The 23,010-nt window shown below is 34.1% G+C and overlaps 2 protein-coding genes across 2 annotated transcripts; one reads left to right on the plus strand and one right to left on the minus strand.

Annotated features, from left to right (window-relative positions):
- The first annotated feature begins 1,303 nt into the window (after positions 1-1,303).
- LOC121423554 (bypass of stop codon protein 1-like) lies at positions 1,304-15,597 on the plus strand. The gene is made up of 8 exons (XM_041618907.1): positions 1,304-1,360; positions 2,890-3,072; positions 5,168-5,269; positions 12,040-12,111; positions 13,186-13,254; positions 14,129-14,203; positions 14,705-14,773; positions 15,473-15,597. Exons 1-8 carry the CDS (start codon positions 1,357-1,359, stop codon positions 15,595-15,597), a joined length of 699 nt encoding a protein of 232 aa, XP_041474841.1. The 5' UTR covers positions 1,304-1,356.
- On the minus strand, positions 15,327-17,130 carry LOC121424096. Its single transcript, XM_041619691.1, has one exon. The coding sequence runs from the start codon at positions 17,019-17,021 to the stop codon at positions 15,702-15,704; it is 1,320 nt and encodes a 439-aa protein (XP_041475625.1). The 5' UTR covers positions 17,022-17,130; the 3' UTR covers positions 15,327-15,701.
- Positions 17,131-23,010: the final 5,880 nt, after the last annotated feature.

Consider the following 23,010-nt stretch of genomic DNA (forward strand, 5'->3'; position numbering starts at 1 on the left):
ATTTAAACCAAGAATGAAAAAAAAAATCAAACCAAAATTGCATTTACTTCAAGCGTTGTTACATGACATGCATGAACAAAGTAAAAAAAGTACAAGTGAAAACCCAACATACAAATTCAAACTGGTATCAAAATTTTAACGAAAGAAATATGTTTCATTTTGATATTGACATGAACATGGGCTAATGTGGTTTAATGAACCATTTTGGTAAAATTAATATCTTGTATTATTATGAATGTCTAGAATTTCCTGGAACGTTTCATAACTCGGCTCTTGGTTTGCCCATTGTTCCGTTAATAAATTTATGTTCAATCAATATACATATAGGATAAGAGATAGCATCACCCACTCACTGTTTCTTTTATGAAATATGAATTTTATTTTTCTCCTCATTGTCACGTGAAAAAAGGTATATTCCTCTCTCAACACGTGGGATTACCAATGTTTTAACAGTTTTTTGGTTCAGTTAGGTTGGTCATTATTGTCCGTATATAATGGAATGTTGTGTAGTTCAAACAATTAAAAGTAAAACAATTGGTGAGGGACGTCATCGTCTCTCTCATTTGCATATCACTGAGTTGTGCGTATAAATGTTTTGTGAAAGGATCAGCACAGCTTTAAAATGTTATTTCTTTTACATTATACGTTTGTTTGGTTTTTCTCGAATGATTAATTACCTTTTTTTGTTGGGGTGGACGTGACCCTTAAGACTATTTCTATTGATTTTAAGGTTTTTAAAAGTTTGCGAATATGTTAACTTTTTCAAAATAGCAGAAAACACATCCTTTGCAAGATCGAGTATACTTACGTTCTCTCATTCTATTTTTACGGATAAACATTAAGAATCAACATCGACGACAATAATATATTTTTTTCACTAAATATGTGACCGTGCGAATATACAAACGGGTCTAAGAGACTGGGAAATAAAAGAGATGAGAACAGAGAGAGAGAAACAGACAGAGACAGAGGAGGGGGAGAAGAAAGAGAGGGAAGGGGAAGAGGCGGGGAGGAATAAAAGCGAAAAGGAAAGAGGAAAAGGGGTGGAAAGAAGAAAAAAAGGATAGAGGAAGAGGGGGAAGGAAAGAAAGAAAAGAGGGATAGAATAAGAGGGGGAAAGAAGAGAAGAAACGAGAGAGAAGAGGAGGAGGAGAAGAGATAGAGGCAGGGGAAAGGAGAATAACATTTCCACGTAATGTTTTTTTGGGGGGTGAGGAGTGGAGAGATTCGATAACCTTACGTGTTACAAACACGGTTCATTACCATTTTAATTCTTTTGATTTTTTTTTCATACATATCGAAAAGGCCAACTTTCTTCAACGAGGTTTCATCCTTGTTTTGCTGACATGTACATGCATGGGTAAGTTGAAATCTGATAAAATATGATATGCCTTGATGCATGCAATGTTTTCAAATCAATTTAAAAGCCGAGGTCTTCCTTTTTGCATGCACAATTGCCACCGAAAAGCAGTATGAAGAGTTGATTTATGTTATGTTTGTGGTTTGATTTGAATTTATTTGCAGGAATGCCAACTCTCTTATCTACATCGTTTATATTTCTATATTTAGACGTTATTTCATGCTATGTTTTTTAAAATGTTTGCTTAGTTCATTCTCATTGATCAATGCTGTTGATGTATAGTGATCATATCTCTTTATTGCTTATCGAATAAAGAGTACCACGCGAAAGGGCTACAAGAAGATGGACTTCCAACTTTATAAATTATGAAAAAAAAAAATAATTGAAAGTAAAAAAATTATCAGTAAAAAGATAACAGCTTTCGTTTTATTCCCTGCGTACAAGGACACGTAAACCTTAATTCCATAAACAGAAAGTTACATTAATGGTAGGACATTCAAACATGGATACCCCTAGAAATACATTCAAGAAAAGTTATACCATTTTAAAGTTTGATGAGTGTTTTTGATTAATTCATACAATGTAATACAACAAAAAGTAAGACAATCCTAGAATCCCATAATGGACATAGCCACGATTTGCCACTTGTAAAGCACTTTCATTTTATCCTTCTCACCTCTGAAAGTTCACTTTGATAATATTTTTTAGGAAGAATATAGCCCATGTTTTGTCTACCAATAACAGAAGAACCACTCTTAACAAAACTAAAATTGTAGACAATATAATTGTCCAAACAGTGTTGCAAACTCAATACCATTTGTGACATGTTGTAACGTATCATCTAACATGTCTAACAGTCTAACAAATATTATTTGCGTCACTGTTTTTTATAATAATATCAGTGCCCATCGTTCTTCAATTATTATTATTCCTCAATTTCATTTCTTAGTTTTTACTTAATTCTATTGTTTCATACAAGTGTAGAGAGATATGATTAGTTATGCGTGTTATGTTAATCTTTATGCTGATTATAATTGTTATTATTATTAGCATTATAGGGAAAACCACTTAAATTACTGTTATCATAATTATTTAATAAACTACCATTATTATTATTGTTATATTAAGTAGTAGTATCATCATCATTATTATCACTTTCTTTATCATTGTCATTATCATTATTGCTACTGTTATTATTATTATTCATATTATTATTACTATTTTGGTCATCATTATCACTTTTTTATTAGTATGATTGATATCATTATCATCAGCAAGTTATGTGCTGTGTTAGGTGGGTGCCATTTTTCCTTTGCTGATAGCGTATAAAGTGGGAATGAAAAGGTCAAAATAAACCAATGTAAACGGATGTCAATGCATCAATGTGTAACTACCTAGTTTTTCAATAAAATCCACATAATCGATCGCAATGCAAATAACTTATTTATTAAAAATTCATAAAAGTAAAAAGAAATTTGCGTTCTCAATGATTAAGTTAAAATGATGTTCATTTATTTGATCCCATCCAGTTCTTGCGGATTATGTACATAACGACGTCTCCTGCCCTAAGAAGATCTCTTGTCCTTCAATTAAAGCACCAGGTTCTGATGATGTCATCCAACTGGTGCAGAAGAGGGTACCACGTGATCATCCTATGGCAATCCGTCCACAGATGAAAGGAATTGATCTGAATATTGTATGCTCCATACCAGGTACCACTAGCTCATGAATACATAGTTGTATATGCAGTCGTATGTGTGTGTGTGTGTATATATATATATTTTTTTTTCATAGATATATATATATGTACACACACACATCATCCCACTCAATCTCTCTCACACACAAACACACACACAACGATGTCCCAAGAAATTATTTGTACATTACATACCACAAATTAGTATATAAAACAAGTCATTATTTGGTTATTAATATAATGAATAATGTCCTAACGAAAGAGCGGCAATGCATGTCTATTGAAGCGTAGCGCACCATGCTTCATTGATTAAGAATTATATATTTTTTTGTTCTGAGTGATTTAGAGATGATAGGTTTTCATCTGATATCCAGATCTGAGTATTTCAATCATATTTCGCACTTCGCAAAAGATTTTTGGCGAACTGATACCTGACTACGGTTGCCTCAAGGTCCTTTGCAGAGATCTACAATTAATTTCTTGTCCATATTTCATTTGCTGTTGAAATTTGTTAAATAAAATGAACAAGTGGAATGCCTCTGGCCGTCTCACCTGCATCACGCGGTTCAATGTAGCAGCAGTGCTGACTTTGAATACTATTCTAACTCGCACAAGATGTTCAGTGATACATGGTTACTCTTATGTCCACTTTTTATGGACTAGACCAATAAACTTACAGAGATATGATGGTTATTCAACAAAAAACCCCAACATGGCCAAAGTTCATTGACCTTACATGACCTTTGACCTTGATCATGTGACCTGAAACTCGCACAGGATGTTCAGTGATACTTGATTACTCTTGTGTACAAGTTTCATGAATCAGATCCATAAACTTTCAAAGTTTTGATGGTAATTCAACTGATACACCCAATTCGGCCAAAGTTAATTGACCTTTGACCTTGGTCATGTGACCTGAAACACGCACAGGATGTTCAGTGATATTTGATAAACCTTATGTCCAAGTTTCATGAACTAGGTCCATATACTTTCTAAGTTATGATGTCATTTCAAAAACTTAACCTCAGGTTAAGATTTGATGTTGACGCCGCCGTCGGAAAAGCGGCGCCTATAGTCTCACTCTGCTTCGCAGGTGAGACAAAAACGAAGTTTTGCCTTTGTTTTGCACATAATTTCAAATTGTGATTAGTCATGCATAAAGGATGATATTGTCAGACCTTGGTGTGATAATTATAGCTTAGCATTATGATTATGACTTATTTCATTTTCCCTCTACAGATGAGCTATCACTTCATTTTCATTTTCTAGCATTTCAAAGAAGTTTCGAACATACATTTAGGTCTAATACCATTGACAGCAAGTTTACTCAACCAACTAATTGAGCATAATAATAATAATAATAATAATAGCAGTACACGTAGTAGCAGTGTGGTAGTAGTTGTACTAGTAGTAGTAGTAGTAGTAGTAGTAGTAGTAGTAGTAGTAGTAGTAGCAGTAGTAGTAGTAGTAGCAGTAGTAGTAGTAGCAGTAGCAGTAGAAGTAGAAGTAGTAGATGGGCTTTGTGATGCTATGGTTATCTAGCATAAGAAAAAGAAGATTTTTTAAAAACATTAACATTTTTATTGATTTCATCTATATTATTCCTTATAGTTGAAATTCAAGTGAAGTTAAGGTGTCCTCTATTACACGAAGAAGGAAATATGAGTGGTTACCCATAATGTGATATTTTTTCTTACTGTTTTCCTTCTTTTTTTCCATTTTATCTTGGTGGTGGCAGGGGGCGGTGGTTCGGTCTCTCTTACTACTATAGTTATGCCACCAGGGCCGTATGTTATAATAATATTAATGATAACAATAACATTCAGTTCTTTTATAGCGCATAACACATACCTGCGCATGTCCCTATATATGCATTTGGAAAGTAAGTAAAGAGTGTTGGGCACTGCATTCATTAATGTTAAACATTTACTCTTTTAGGGAAGTCTTAAACTTATCTAAATCATGTATATTTCTCATACAATTAGGAAGTGCATTCCACAAGACGTTATTACATTCAATCAACCAGAAACGTTTGATTTTAATAGAACCTCCCATATATTGTTAGTATACATTAATAGAACATTAACCTTTGATTATTCTTCCCACAGCTTGCTTGTCTAACCCTTGTCTACACGGAGGTACCTGTAATGAGACCAGTGATGGATATGAGTGTCACTGTCTCTTTAGCTTTACTGGCAAACGATGTCAAGGTAATAATAGCAACTAGTAGCATACAAATAATTTCATTCTTAAAATAATTTCATCCTACATTGGATTTGCCTGAAATATCAATATTTAAAGGAGAAAAATTTGATGTTCGTAGATACTGTAAGATTTGTTCTATAACACAAAGACACCCCACCCCACACACCATACTACTGGTGGGGCTTGGGAGTGATGTCCCTCCACGTTTCTCTCTCTCTTTTTCAGTGAAAAATCTTGGTTTATTTGTCAAGTTGAAAATCAATGCTGGCTGAAGAATACATTGTTCGTATTAAAAAAAACAAATTGTAATAAAAAAGATTAAAACCGAGTAGGCCTGCATGCCCGTGTCTCAGAATTAGATAGATTACATACCCCTCCCCCTCCACACACACATACTGTTACTATGCAGATTCAGCTAATAAAAAGACAAGTCCACCCCAACAACAAGATGTTTGAATAAAAAAGAAAAATCCAACTAGCATAACACTGAAAATTTCATCAAAATCGGATGTAAAATAAGAAAGTTATGACATTCTAAATTTTCGCTTAATTTCACAAAACGGTTATATGCACATCCTGGCTTGTATGCAAATGAGGAGGCTATGACATCATCCACTCACTATTTCTTTTGTATTCTATTATATGAAATACGAAATATTCTAATTTTCCCCTCATTGTCAAGTGATACAACGATTAATTCCTCCCTGATTATGTGGAATTAGCATTGTTTAATACTATATGATTCATTCAAGTTGGTCCTTATTGTCAAATCTATAAAAATGAAATATTGTATACTTGAAATAATAAAAAGCAAAAGAAACAGTGAGTGATGGACATCATCGACTGAGTCACCTAGTTGTGCACATCACTGTTTTTTGGAAAAATAAGCGAAACTTCAAAATGTCATAACTTTCTTATTTTACATCCGATCTTCATGAAATTTTCAGCCCTATGCCAGTTTGATTTTTCTCTTTTTATTCAAACTACGGGAAAGGAGTGGAAAGACACATTCAGAGCGTGAATGGAAAGAAGAAGGAAAAAATGTAGATTCGAGTTCATTATTTTCAGTGAATTTCATGAGATAAATTAATTAAGGTTGCAATAATTGGTTTCTTATTCTGAGTATTTGAATACTTTAATCAACCGAAAGTATGTATGTGCGCGTGCACACGTGTGTGTGTGGGCGGGGCAGGGGCGGGGTCATTAATGGTGGTGTATATGTGAGGTGAAATCTGGAGCAACACATGACTGATGACTACAATCTTAGAAACGGAAGAATTGTCTTCTTCAACATTGTCCGTTTTCATGCAATTATGTCACGTCCAGGCTAAAAAATATAAAAATCAATCTATCAGGACTACAATTTATCATCGATTTGGCAAGGTAATGTTTTAATATTGTTTCTTGTTCATAATTTAACAAAAACAACAGAATATAATGTACATTTACACAACAAGTAATGCTCAAGTTTATGTGTGTTAACATGTCACACAGGCACTTTGCAAGCCCAATAAGTTATGTAAAAAGTAATGAAATAGAGCAATTACATTTTATTGAAAATTAATCTTAAAGGGAATGAAACCTTTGGAACAAATAGGCTTGTGTAGAAACAGAAATATCAAAGAATAAGAATAAAGAAAGTTTGAGAAAAATCGGACAAATAGTGAGAAAGTTATGAGCATTTGAATATTGCAATCACTAATGCTAAGGAGATCCTCATATTGGCAATGCGACAAAGATGTGTGATGTCGCTGATGAACAACTTTCCCTTTGGTGGACTATAAAATACCCTCAAAATGTCTCTTTTTGCTTTTTCTTATGATGATGCAAACTCTTTATCCATGATTTATTCTTAAAAAGTATGTATTACATGCCCTCATGTAGAAAGAACAGTATGATTTATGGATAGATGTGATAAAAGAGGCAATTCAAGTGAAATACGTACTAAAGTAATGGGGAGAGTTGTTCACAAGTGACACCACACATCTTGGTTGCATTGCCAATTTGCTATCTCCATAGCATTAGTGATCGCAATATTCAAATGCTCACAACTTTCTCATTATTTGTCCGATTTTTCGCAACCTTTCGTTGATCTGTTTCTTTGATTTTTCTGTTTTCACACAAGCTATCTTGTTCCAACGGTTTCATTCTCCTTTAAACAATGTTTGTAATAAGTTGAAAGCACTAATTTTATTCTGTTACCAATGTAGTAACTGCAAACATGCTAGAATTGCAATGATAGACTGATTTTTTTACAGATACAGGCATAAGTTGGAAAGGACGTGTGGCAGGACGTGACACGTGTGAATGGATAAAAAATAGATCGCACAATGTAAATGCACGTAGACCTATTTCCTTTAGAGTGACATGACTGTACTGGCCTTATACATGTAAATCGTGCTAATTATGATAATAATAGATGGATCCATTGTTAAGCGTAATGATTTTTGCATATGGTTGATGAAGCATTCCCCCCCCCCCTAAAACCTCAGAGATTTGATAACACTCAAAATGTGAGCGGAAAATGTCACGTTCTGGCCCTAGTTTTTATTGGCCTAAAATTCATACTTAAGATGTTCCTGATTATAGAAATAGAATTCATATTCAAGGACAACTCATAATCTAAAAAAAAATAAAACTGATGCGTGGGCTAAACAGTGTTTATTTGGGAGCTTTAAACATTACATTCAAGACATGAATATGATTATCATTATAACATGGTCCAAATATACTCTGTGTAAATGCATGATCAATTTTTCCTTGGAATTTGTTTGATGGTACAGTAAATTTATTTTATAGTAAAAATATAAAAAAAATCTTGATGAACTAAACCCTGGCTACGTCGATTGCTTTATTCCCGCTATATCTACATATACCATCCTCTCAATTATACAGTGCGTCCCAGAATAAACGAAACCGAGATTTAGCGATCATTTATCATAACTTAATCATACATAAAATAGACAAATGACCTACCAATTTAAAGCTCAGAATCTCCTCTTTCATCTGATATTACTTAGATTATTTCTTATTCACGCATGAGTGAGCAAAAACAATTTGAAGAAAGGATACCAAAAACTCATTTGGCGGGGGGTATCTGGGTTTCAAAAAGAAAATCACATTTCTGAAAAGTTCAATATCCGCTCTTTAATTTGGTACCTAAATTACAGAAAATGGTCAAGAAATAAAAAAGTTCTGGTCATTTGAAATAAGGCTTGTATTTCCATAATTTCATGAGATAAACGTGTTTTCACCGGTTTCCCACAGAAGCTTTCGCATGGTGAACAAAAGATTTAATGCATGGCTGATCGTCAACAAAACAGAGTGTCGAGTGAGTTTGAAAGCCAGCCTGGAGAACCTCTTCATTTTATGAAATTATTGAAATTCAAGCCTTATTTCAAATGACCAGAACTTTGTTATTTCATGACCGTTTTCTGTAATTTAGGTATCAAATTAAAGAGGAGATATTGAACTTTTCAAAAATGTGGTTTTCTTTTTGAAACCCAGATACCCCCGAAAAATGAGTTTTTGATATCCTTTCTTCAAATTGTATTTGCTCACTCATGCGTGAATGAAAAATAATCTAAGTAATATCAGATGAAAGAGGAGATTCTAAGCTTTAAATTGGTAGGTCATTTGTCTATTTTATGTATGATTAAGTAATGATAAATGATCGCTAAATCTCGGTTTCGTTTTTTCTGGGACGCACTATATAATAGAAAGCACCTCGCAATGTATATGTCCTTGCTCTTCACAATTATAATAAATAAAACAAATCAAAACAAGTCTAGTTAATCAATTCAATTCAATTCTTTTATTTCATTTCCATTCAAAACATAATACAAAGTAATATAAAACAATACAAATCAAATACAATTTTACAGAAGGGCATTCTTACTTCGTAAAAAAAACAACAGTATTATATACAGCATAAATGAAAATGGAAATGAGGGGGATCCACTAAAAAGCAAAGCTTGTAAAATTGTGGATCCCCTTGGAAAAGAAGAAATTATAGTCGACTTACTATATGCGTACATGCATGTATTACAGGAAAGCAAAAGAGAAAAAGAAATCATATTGACAATCATTTTGCCAATGAAGTGTTTATTGATAAAGATAAGATTTGATTGGCAAAAGCTAGATTGTATTTGTTCTGTTATCGATCAAGTCAATACGTGATACTATTATACAGTGCGTATCAAAAAAAAGTTTACACTTAGAAAAAAATCCTGTAAAATTATATATTTGTAATATCCTGAAGATTTTTCCACATTTTAACATTGGTACAGATCCATTTAAGCAAATGACGATATAAGTTTCGAAAAATACTTCCGCTTGAGTGAGCACCACTTACTTGTGAAAAGTTAGTGAAAAATGATTTGCGCAGAACTTTGAAATAGTTATGCGAATAAAAGTATGCCTTAATCATGAAGAACACGTGGAATTTAGCTAGTAAAATTGATTTGATGATATATTCTACCTTTTTAAACTTGTTTCCTCGCCAAAAACACTTCGAAGAGTGCATTGCGTCCCACCCCACTCCCCCACACGCCGAGGACATCGGAACGATATTTGCTTTACACTGAACTGTGATTTACATGAAATGGCTTAGGCTTCATTTTCAATTTTTTAATCATTGTCAAGCTTGGGAAAAGTGTGGAGCAACAAGCATTAAATGAAAAATGAAATTTAAACCCACTTTAAATGATACAAACTAAATAAAAAAAAATGTTGCAGATGTCTGATATAAACTTTTGTCCAGATTCAGTTATGTCCTCACATCAAGCTGGCACACTCAAAAATGTAAACTTGAAGGCTGTGCTTACTAAGTGTTGAAATTTCAATTTGGGTTGCAAAATTGTTACAAATTGCTTGAATGTATTCGTTTTATTTCAACTGACTAAAAGTACAAAGGAAATGTATGAGAAATGTGTCACAGGGTATAGCGTGAAAACGAGCATTTCTGCGCAAACAGATTTCTGCGAGCTTTACAAAAATGGACAGTGCTCACTCAAGTGTAACATTCTGTCAAAACTTTTACTTTCATTAGATAGATGAGACCAAAACGCAAGATTATACGTGAAAAAAATACCCACATCTTGGTTTTTTTTTTAATTCCCAGGATTTTTTCAAAGTGTAAACTTTTTTTGATACGCACTGTATATATATAATATATTAATCCGTGGTCCAAACATCTTATAGTTTCACTTATTGGCTGAACTTAACTGATAACCAACAAAACAAATCCAGAGAATGTTTATTAGCCTTAAATTTTCATCTCGACGATACCCTTCGTCTTCTTCATGTCTTACTCCTAAAGAAGACAAAGGACATCGACGAAAAGTTGAGGCTCACAAGCATTTGATTAACAAAAGCATTAACTGGATATGTTATGTTTTATATGTATTATCCACATTATATATTCCTTTTCCCTTCCCACTACCTCACACCCCCTCCCACTCTCTTTCCATTAAACATGTAGAATTTTATCTAATGCTTTATGTTCAGATTCAACTTCTTCACTGGCAGACAGACCTGTGCCCCCGGCTGATTCAACTCCACATTGCCCGAAGATAACTACTTCAGTTACTGGTAAGAATCTTTTCGCTAACTTTGGTTTGTGCATTTAATACAACCGTTTCTTTTTTGTATCCATGTATTGCTTCCCCTTGTCCAACAGGCTTACTAGTAGTGATTTGGCGGGGATATAGAGGAAGGGACGCAAAAGAACAAAGTTCAGGAATTTAAATTGCTATAAATGTATTACATTGCGTGCAAAATGTCATCATTTCATCGTTCTTTTTACATTATTTGTCAGAATTAACTTCCACCCAAGACGACACGACAACAACAACCGATTCTACTACTACACTCTCTACGACTGCCGCTAACTCTGGTAAGACAGCATTCCCCTCTCATCCTCTCTCATGCTATTTCCTTCCCTTTACTAATAAAATAACAAAAATAACATGATTTGGTATAATCATCAAATCCTTAAACTCAACGGATTTCAAGTGATAATGTATATGTAATTACGATCATGTAGTTTATTTGATTTGAATCAATAGTGAAAAATCAGACAAGCATAATGCGAAAATTTCATCAAATACGGATGTAAAGTAAGAAAGTTATGACATTTTATACTCATTTCACAAAATTTCATTTCACATTTCCCCGAAATTTCATTGCACAAAAGAGTTATATGTACAATTTAGTCACATGCAAATGAGAGAATCGATGATGTTCCTGACTCACTATTTCTTTTGTTTTTTATTGTTTGAATTATACAATATTTCAATCTTTATAGATTTGACAGAAAGGACCAACTTGACTGAATCCTATAGTATTAAACAATGTTCATTCCACATGTTCAAGGAGGAATTAATCGTTGCTTCACTTGACAATGAGGAGAAAAATAGAATATTTCATAATACAAAAGAAATAGTGAGTGATGTCATCAATTCCCTCATTTGCATACTGACGGGGATGTGCATATAAATGTTTTGTGAAATTAAGAAAAAATTGACAATGTCATAACTTTCTTATTTTACATCCCATTTTGAAGAAATTTTCAGTGTTATGTATGTTGGTCTTTTCTCTTTTATTCAGATCAATTTTTGTTGGAGTGGACTTCATATTATGTTCAACACTGAAAACAGACCGTGGCTCACACTGCGGGACATTGTGTTCTTTGCAATAAGGTTACTTTACTCTTGCACAATTATTGCGTTGTTCTTTTCATACTCTTTGATATTATATTATCATTGTTTGTCAGAATCAACCTCTACCCAGGACGACACGACAACAACTACTACTACTACACTCTCTACGACTGCTGCTGAATCTGGTAAGACAGCATTCCTCTCTCATCCTCTCTCATGCAATCTCCTTACCTTTACTAATTAAAGAACAAAAATAACATGATTTGGTATAATCATCAAAACTCAACGGCAAGTGATAATATAATGTAATAACGATCATGTACTTTATTTGGTAACTTATGCGTGAAAATTTTGCAAAAGCTTTAGACCTTCATATCAAGAAATAACTTTTCGTGGAAAATAAGGGAATGACCCCTGCTGGAAAGAACACACCTTCACACAGTGCGATAAAAGTGTGAATATTTCACATAGTGGACTATGAAATGAAATTGTCAAATTTAAAGGTCAAGTCCACTTCGAGAAAATGTTGATCTGAATCAATAGTGAAAAATCAGACAAGCATAATGCTAAAAATTTCATCAAAATCGGATGTAAAGTAAAAAAGTTATGACATTTTATAGTCATTTCACAAAATTTCATTTTTTTACATTTCACGAGTAGCATTTCACATTTCACAAAATATTTATATGTACAATTCAGTCACATGCAAATGAGAGAATCGATGATGCCCTCACTCACTATTTTTTTTATTGTTTGAATTATACAATCTTCACATTTTTTACAGATTTGACATCAAGGTCCAACTTGAATGTACCAAACCATGTTATGGTAATGGTAATTTCACATGTTTAAGGAGAAAAAAATCGTTTCGCAGGACAATAAGGAGAAAATTAGAATATTTCATATTTCATATACAAAAGAAATAGTGAGTCATGTCATCAATTCCCTCATTTGCATACTGACGGGGATGTGCATATAAATGTTTAGTGAAATTAAGAAAAATTTAACAATGTCATAACTTTCTCGTTTTACATCCCATTTTGATGAAATTGTCAGTGTTATGTACTATGTTGGTCTTTTCTCTTTTATTCGGATCAATTTTTGTTGGAGTGGACTTCATATTACGTTCCACACTGAAAACAGACCGTGGCTCACACTGTGGGACATTGTGTTCTTTGCAATAAGGTTACACTACTCTTGCACAATTATTGCGTTGTTCTTTTCATACTATTTGATATTATATTATCATTATTTGTCAGAATCAACCTCTACCCAAGACGACACGACAACAACTACTACTACACTCTCTACCAATGCCGCTGACTCTGGTAAGACAGCATTCCCCTCTCATCCTCTCTCATGCTATTTCCTTCCCTTTACTAACAAAACAACAAAAATAACATGATTTGGTATAATCATCAAATCCTTAAACTCAACGGCAAGTGATAATGTATATGTAATTACGATCATGTAGTTTATTTGATTTGAATCAATAGTGAAAAATCAGACAAGCATAATGCGAAAATTTCATCAAATACGGATGTAAAGTAAGAAAGTTATGACATTTTATACTCATTTCACAAAATTTCATTTCACATTTCCCGAAATTTCATTGCACAAAAGAGTTATATGTACAATTTAGTCACATGCAAATGAGAGAATCGATGATGTTCCTGACTCACTATTTCTTTTGTTTTTTATTGTTTGAATTATACAGTATTTCAATCTTTATAGATTTGACAGAAAGGACCAACTTGACTGAATCCTATAGTATTAAACAATGTTCATTCCACATGTTCAAGGAGGAATTAATCGTTGTTTAACTTGACAATGAGGAGAAAAATAGAATATTTCATAATACAAAAGAAATAGTGAGTGATGTCATCAATTCCCTCATTTGCATACTGACGGGGATGTGCATATAAATGTTTTGTGAAATTAAGAAAAAATTGACAATGTCATAACTTTCTTATTTTACATCCCATTTTGATAAAGTTTTCAGTGTTATGCATGTTGGTATTTTCTCTTTTATTCAGATCTATTTTTGTTGGAGTGGACTTCATATTATGTTCCACACTGAAAACGGACCGTGGCTCACACTGCGGGACATTGTGTTCTTTGCAATAAGGTTACTTTACTCTTGCACAATTATTGCGTTGTTCTTTTCATACTCTTTGATATTATATTATCATTGTTTGTCAGAATCAACCTCTACCCAGGACGACACGACAACAACTACTACTACTTCTACACTCTCTACGACTGCCGCTGAATCTGGTAAGACAGCATTCCTCTCTCATCCTCTCTCATGCAATCTCCTTACCTTTACTAATTAAAGAACAAAAATAACATGATTTGGTATAATCATCAAAACTCAACGGCAAGTGATAATATAATGTAATAACGATCATGTACTTTATTTGGTAACTTATGCGTGAAAATTTTGCAAAAGCTTTAGACCTTCATATCAAGAAATAACTTTTCGTGGAAAATAAGGGAATGACCCCTGCTGGAAAGAACACACCTTTACACAGTGCGATAAAAGTGTGAATATCTCACATAGTGGACTATGAAATGAAATGGTCAAATTTAAAGGTCAAGTCCACTTCGAGAAAATGTTGATCTGAATCAATAGTGAAAAATCAGACAAGCATTATGCTAAAAATTTCATCAAAATCGGATGTAAAGTGTTCTTTGCAATAAGGTTACTCTACTCTTGCACAATTATTGCGTTGTTCTTTTCATATTATTTGATATTATATTATCATTGTTTGTCAGAATCAACTTCCACCCAGGACGACACGACAACAACTACTACTACAGTCTCTACCAATGCCGCTGACTCTGGTAAGACAGCATTCCTCTCTCATTCTCTGTCGTGTGCACCCCTTCCCTTTTCCCTAATGAAATAATACACTGCAAAAACTCTGGTGTTGCTTTAACACCAGCCCGGAATATATATATGTCCACACCAGTAAAGTGTTAAACAACACCAGTTTGGTTTTAGACTAACACCAGATATGTGTTTATACAACACCAATTAGTATTAAAACAGCATCGGTTTGATTCCAAACTGGTGTTGTTTCAATATTTCTCTGGTTTTGACATATATAGATTCCCGGCTGGTGTTAATTCAACACCGGAGTTTATGCAGTGTATGTAAAAATAATTACATATGATCACATATTTTCACACACTATATATATATATATATATATATCATACAAATAGTGTACAATCTATTGTACAATATACTGGATTATATGTACGACAAATATAAAATTATCCCGAGTGCAGGTTTATTTCACCGAGGCCGAAGGCCGAGGTGAAATAGGCTTGCACGAGGGATAATTTTATATTAGGAGTTCATATAGTCCAGTAATATTGTATGATAGAACGTTCACTATTTATTATAGTAAATAGATCCCTCAATCTAAGCCCCCCATCATGGATTTTACCATAGTCTAGATCTAGATGGCATACGTTCTTCTTACCTTATATTTGTGAAATTCCAATTGAACACGATGAACTCCTAATTACATGTAGCAACAAATGAACTCCAAACAGTCGATGAACTCCTAGGCCAGTTGAATGAACTCCAAACAATTAGGCTAACTCCAAACAATGAACTCCAAAATAATGAACTCCAAATAGACAGTCTAGATCCATAGATTCCAATCCAAAAGTTTAGAATGACAGAAATATTTACACAAGTCTTGGTCTAACTTAGACAGTTTAGGCCTAGACCTAGTCTAGTAAGTATGTTGAAAGTTAGTTATTTTTGATTACATACAATTTTGACCTTACAATTGTTGAAGTGGAGGTGCATTCTAGAAGAAACTGAAGAGTTGATATTGATAGGGGAGGAAGTCGGCTGACTGTTTACCACAAGTTGTGATGACTGTGCATGTTCCTGTGGTGGTGAAGGCGATCGAGGAACGTTGCTAGTAGTGGCAGTGCTAGAGAACCTGACAAACTTAGAAGATCTAAGTACCTCTCTGGCAGAGTCAGAGGTTGAAGAACATGTTGCTATCTCTTCATTGTTACTGGCGATGGTTAAACTCATTCTCCTCTTTTGACTCTCTCCAACTCTTGAGTAATGTTTGATGCTGTTCTCGGAGCGATGGCCAGAAATTGCCATTATGTGGCGAGCTTCAAAGCCAGCATTATCAAGTTTGTTGATGGCCGTGGCACGGAGGCAGTGATTGGTGTACACTTTCGAGCATTGTGCTTGTTTCGATATCACTGACATCTTGTTTCCAAGTGTATGTAAACCCACAGGTACATTGTCATACCAAGGGCTAGCTGACTGAGCAGGCCTTCTTGCCTTTGGTCGCTGCCATAGTGCATCACAGTTTTCATTCAGGTGAGAGAGATATTCAAGAAACGAGTTTACAGGGCAGTCAGACTTACCAGTTGCATACATCCGTCCACCCTGGCTTTCTTCATCGTGATTAAGTTCGCCGCGATGGTTCTTGGTAATCATATCTCGAACAACATGGACATATCGTTGATTAGCTGAATCTGTCTGTACAGCGAAATCATCTTTCTTCATTTGTCGAAGATTCTCCCTGCCCCGGTTGCAGAGATGCAACATGAGGTCTAAGAACACCTTATTCTGCAAATCCTTTGGTACGGTCAGGTCAAAAGACTCCCTGATTTTATTCATGTCCTCAGGTGTAACCGGGTCCTTATGTCGAATTGCACCTTTTCCCTCAGCCTTCAATTTGTGGAGTATGGCTTTGAACATTTCGTTACATCCATCGAATGCAGCATCTTTACAGATATCGAATTGACGGTGCTTCAAAAAGTGACGCTGCAAACCGTACCGAAGAGTGATCATCGACCTCTTCGCATAAGACTCCCCGTTACCTTGGCGGAGCTCGGCGTAGAAAGACCGTAGAAAATCGTTCAGTTCTGGGGCACTGCATCGCTCAGTTAGTACTGCAAAATCCACTTCTTTCTGCCTACAATACGACCTCACGATGTTCAAAGAGTAGCTTATTACTCCTTTTGTCCGCGTGGAATCCTTGTCATCCACAATGGAAGCAAGATCCTCTTCCGTAAGGGAAGGAAATCGGAAATTATTATCCATTTTGCAGTTCTTCGCGAAATTGTTCGCCGGTGAAGAAATGACAGAAAAAGTGTCCGATAATTTTCACCTACGATAGGCATGATAGCTATCGATACTCAAAATTTGTCGTCTGCTGTAAGGGGCTAAACCACGTAAATTTGTATTTTTATCTGCGATCGGAAATTATAAAAATGCTACTTTGGGAAATCGATATACAAATATATCGATTGAAAACAAATTAATCGATATTCTCCCCATTCATTTAACACGGGTTTAGCCATCCAAAAATCGAAAGTTATATTGTACATATGTACAATATAACTTTTTGAAGGGAGGTCACGTGGTACCAATCCAGCCAATCACAGCTCGTATTTTACTACCACTATTTAATATATATATATATATACAGTGCGTCCCAGAAAAAACGAAACCGAGATTTAGTGATGATTTATCATAACTTAATCATAAATTAAATAGACAAATGACCTACCAACGTAAAGCTTAGAATCTCCTCTTTCATCTGGTACTACTTAGATTATTCCTCATTCACGCATGAGTGAGCAAAAACAATTCAAAGAAAGAATGCCAAAAAATTATTTGCTGGGGTGTTTCTAAATTTCAAAAAGAAAGTCACATGACTAAAAAGTTCAATATCTGCTCTTTTATTTGATACCTTAATCACAAAAAATGGTCAAGAATTAAAAAAGTTATGATCCCTCGAAACAATGCTTGTTTTTCCATAAACGTGTTTTCACAAGTTTCCCACAGAAGATATCGCACGGTAACAAAAGAGTTAATGCATGGGTGATCGTGAACAAAACGGAGTGTCGAGTGAGTTTGAACGCTAGCCTGTAAAACCTCTTCATTTTATGAAATTATTGAAATTCAAGCCTTATTTCAAACAACCAGAACTTTGTTATTCCTTGACCATTTTCTGTAATTGAGGTATCAAATTAAAGAGCAGATATTGAACTTTTTAACAATGTGGTTTTCTTTTTAAAACCCAGATACGGCCCGCCAAGTGACTTTTGGGAATATCCTTTTCAAATTGTTTTTGCTCACTCATGCGTGAATGAGAAATAATGTAAGTAATTTCAGATGAAAGAGGAGATTCTAAGCTTTAAAATGGTAGGTCATTTGTCTATTGTATTTGTGATTAAGTTATGATATATCATCGATAAATCTCGGTTTCGTTTTTTGTGGGACGCACTGTATATATATATATATATATATATATATATATATATATATATATATATATATATATATATATATATATATATATATATGCCTTGCGTCAATACCAGAGAAGCTATAAATGAGGTAGGCTGTTCGGATGAACTACTTAATGATTAAGTATCTATGATGCAATATGGAAATATAGAAAATGTCATGGATACAAATGTCATTATCCTCTACAGAATAAATTCAGCGTGCAAAAAACAATGTAGATCAAACATCGGGTAATTCCGTCAACTGACAACCCATTATTTCAGTTACTTTATGCAAATGATAGGAGTTAAGGTTTTTGGATTGAATTGTTTCTGCATGAATATCAGTTTCAGACGGAGAGATCACCACGGAAGGATCCACTTATCCACAATTTTCTCCTGCTCGTAAGTATAACTTATAACGTCATGTAAAGAAAATATTAAGATGATTTTTGGTATACGGCTCGCGGTCTAATGCCAATTTGTCCAATGACCAAATCGGCTACTATAGTACTATCATTGGGTAGACCATCAGTTCGTCCATTAAGCACAGGGTCTAACTGCCAATTCGTTCACTCACAATTTCTTACCGGTTAGTCCAGTAGCCATTTAGTCCATATAGCAGTTGTTCTCATTGGACTAATATAAGTGTAAATTTGGCGAAATCAATGAAAGAAAATGGGTACTAGACCAACTGCTATCCAAAAAATGTCCCTTGTGTGTGTTCATTTGAAAATTAATTTATTGTAAATCTTTCTCCAGAGCAGCCTGATAAGTTACATGTATGCATACAAAAATGTGTCAAATTACAAAATATGTTCAACTGAAATGTTCATAAAAATCACTGGGCTTCCACTTGGCTCTTCATTGCTATCTCCATACATAATCCTTAATCTTATCATATTAGCTGATGTGTATTTGTATACATATGCATCGTCATTTCTCTCGAATTAAAGAACAAAAAAAATGAAAACGAAAGATGTGTTGATAAACCATTTTTATTAACATAATTGTGTTTGTACAGACGAAAACAAAAGAAGAAACGATCGAATCAGCAAAGCTGTTTTTTAAACGATGTGCTGGTAATAGAAAAACCATTAATATGCTTATTAACTTTCATGACTGCGATTTATCTTTTCAGTTGTGGCATTTAGCTCCAGGATGGAAGTGCACATCTTCTAAATGTTACAGAATGTATGGTGAACAGCTACGAAACTGGTCAGATGCTAGGACATTCTGTTCTGAATTAGACCCGGTTAACACTCCGTATGGATACAGATTGCCATTTCTACTTTTTCTGAACACTGAATAAGAGGCTCGTGAAATTATTGCCCTTCAACTCGGCCTGACTGATTGGATGTGGGTGTGGATCAACTGTAACGACCAATCAACAGAGGGAGAATTCGTCTGTGACGTCGATGGTAATGGAACTCCATCAAGTTCATTCTGTAAGTATTAATCGACCTCTTGGTGATAATGATATAACAGGTATGTACACAATATGTCAAGGACAGGCTAAACCTTAACCCTTAAAGTACCATTTAGATTTATCGTCGTAGCCGTGATTAATCCATTATAATCGTGGCCGTATATGCAATAGATCGACGATTGGTCATATGTAGATTTGAAATCATATGTCGTTAAAGGACAAGTCCACTCCAACAAAAGGTTGATTTGAATATAAAAAAATCCAACTTGCATAACACTGAAAATTTCATCGAAATTGGATGTAGAACATGTAAAATAAGAAAGTTGTGACATGTCAAAATATTGCACATCCTGGTCGGTATTCAAATGTGGAAACTCATGAAGTCATCCACTCCTTATTTCTTTTTTTATTTCATTCTATGAAATATGAAATATTATAGTTTTCTCCTCATCGTCAAGTGAAACAACGATCAATTCCTCCTTAAACATGTGGAATTAGCATTTTCTAATACTATATGGTTCAGACAAGTTGGTCCTTATTGTCAAACTGTAAAAAAATCAAATATTGTATAATTCAAACAATAAAAAGGATAAAACAGTGAGTAAAGGACATAATCGACTGTCTCATTTGCATATCACTGAATTGTGCATGTCACTGTTTTGTGAAAAAAATAAGCGAAACTTCAAAATGTCATAACTTTTGATGAAATTTTAAGCATTCGTGTGATATGCATTATGCTAGTTTGATTTTCTTCTTATTATTCAAATCAACATTTAGATGGGTGTACTCGACCAATTATAATGCTAAAAATGGTAGCAAACTAGCACCTATCTATAATCTTAAAGCAAACCAAACGTAAAATATCGCAACTAGATTAAATTGCATGATATGCATATTTTATACATTTCACATGCTTTCTTTTCCGTGTACACTCTAAAACATATTGGGTAAAAGTGCTCCATGACTGGAAGGAATTGTGTTTCCAACCGACATTGGGCACTTTTTATTCATCCATTGTGATGAAAAAATTTTGCCCATTCTAAAATAATTGCGGTTTATTTTTTAATCTTACTGGACAATATGCTTCCCGAATTGGGTAAAATACTGCCCCAAATTGTGGAGCGCTGTGGCCCAGTGGATAAGTCTTCTGACTTTGAAACAGAGGGTCGTATGTTCGAATCCCAGCCATGGCGTAATTTCCTTCAGCAAGACATATATCCACGGTGTGCTGCACTCGACCCAGGTAAGGTGAATGGGTACCCGGCAGGATTAATTCCTTCAATGCATGAACGCTTAAAGGCAGTTCGAGCTAATGCCGGGGTAATAATAATAATAACAACGCACCTCGGAATAGAATATTTCTAGATAGATGGCGCTATATAAATGCCTATTATTATTATTATTATTATTAAACACATAATTGCCCTCGTGGCGGTTAAAATTTTACCCAATATTTTTACAGTGTACAGCATGTAATTCAAATATGGTTACTAAATAGCTATAGATATATATTTTTTGCAGTAAATGTTATTACAAAGTTTTAGAGTTTATAGGGATTTCATATCTAATTGGGAGAAAAATATCTGACATATTTTATTCGTGTATTTTCAGTTTTGCAGAGATTACAAATTAATGAGTAAAATAATAATTCTATAAACAAAATAAATCCGAAAGTGCATATTATCATGATCAATATTTTGAATATATTAGGGGAGTAATTATTGTTTTACGAATAAAAAAAATATAGGGGGGGGGGCAACGAAGCAGAAAAGAAACGCTGGTCAAGACACTGGCATTACTGGCATTATTCATTTTATTTCTGCATTCACATCATTTGATTCCAAGAGGGATCCACACTTTACAAGCGATGCTTTTTAGTGTACCCCCTCCCCTTATTTCCTTTTATGCTCAATGTTATACTGGGTTTTTTTGTGTTTTTTTTTTTTTGGGGGGTTACGAAGTGAAAAAATTTGTCTGTAAAATTGTACTTGATTTGTATTACTTTACATTACTTTGTATTATGTTTTGAATGGAAATGGAATAAAGAATTTAATTGAATTAAAATATGATTATACAACATGACATACACAAAGGTATAACAAAACGAAAATACAATGGTAGTTTTATACATATAAGCAGTGAAAATAAATAACAAAATCCATTATTCATTGAACAAAATGATAATTTAGAGGAATGCAGGAGAACACCATTGTGAGCGATTGGAACAATTCAGTCCCATTCTGTTTTCTAAATCTAATCTTAAACTGACGTTAAAGATTTTTATTTCTTTTACCAGGGTGGGACAACGGACAGCCCAACAATTACGGAGGACACGAGGACTGTGTAGCGGTCGACCTCGGGCGATCCGAACTTCTTAAATGGCACGACTTACAATGCTCAACGACAGCACACACACTTTGTCAGTTTATAGTCGGACAGCCAGAACAGTAAGGGCAACCTTGGCCCAGACAATATCATGAAGCTTAGCAAATGATGGCGGGTCTTATTTCTACGATTGATTACATTGATTATTGTGTATGATCAATCGTTGAAAACAAAACAGAAATGAAAGTTAAACCAGCAAAAACAACAACAAAAAACAGAAGAACAGCAGCGATCAATCGGTATGGTCTATGATGTTGGTGATGTGGCCCAGTCCATAGAGTCATTACATGGGATCGTTTTCTGGAGGTTCTCAATATTTTGGACATTATTGTAGTTCATAGTTAATGACCCATGCTTTAATCAGCCAAGCAATTGTAAAAACTGTATTAGTATAAATTTATCAAATTTTCTTAAGTAAATAATCAATTTGTATGTGCGTATGCGTGCGCCTGTAAATATGGCACCCGTCAGAATTCTCTCTTGTAAGTGGGAAATGTATATAATGTTAAAAAACGTTAACATATAAGCGATTATATTTATATATGAAAACTGTAAGCATGGTAAGAGTAGAGATTACACTCACGGAAGTGGTAATGTTGTCGTTCAGAACTGCTTCAATTTCTGTCAATCTCATGAATGTTCGCTAACCTCAAATCTGGCCATGAAGTTCTATGATGATATTTTTAGAATAGTTCGTGAACTTTGTGTATATACCCTATGCTATCGAAAAAAAATGTTAGTATTGCATAGATTGAGATTCAAAAGGCATATATACATGTACGCCATGCAAAGAAAAATGGATTATATTCTACATTCTAAAAATAGATTTGCACAATATCAGGTTAAAACGATGTTTGTTGGATAAATTACGCTAGTTTTTACGCAATATTTTTTGGAAATTACCAATGAAACGTACATTTTGTTTCAAAACAAGCACATTTCTTGAATATTGGGTAACTTTTTACTCATTGTTACGGAGAAGCTA

This window comes from Lytechinus variegatus, chromosome 11 (assembly GCF_018143015.1).
Source record: "Lytechinus variegatus isolate NC3 chromosome 11, Lvar_3.0, whole genome shotgun sequence".
Classification (NCBI taxonomy): domain Eukaryota; kingdom Metazoa; phylum Echinodermata; class Echinoidea; order Temnopleuroida; family Toxopneustidae; genus Lytechinus; species Lytechinus variegatus.

Excerpts from the sequence above, each read along its gene's own strand:
- LOC121423554 (XM_041618907.1), top strand. Across the intron at positions 12,112-13,185 it reads TACGACTGCTGCTGAATCTG|AATCAACCTCTACCCAAGAC; the intron begins GTAAGACAGCAT and ends ATTATTTGTCAG. Across the intron at positions 14,774-15,472 it reads TACCAATGCCGCTGACTCTG|CAACAAATGAACTCCAAACA; the intron begins GTAAGACAGCAT and ends AATTACATGTAG.
- LOC121424096 (XM_041619691.1), bottom strand. The coding sequence starts at position 17,021 with ATGGATAATAATTTCCGATTTCCTTCCCTTACGGAAGAGGATCTTGCT.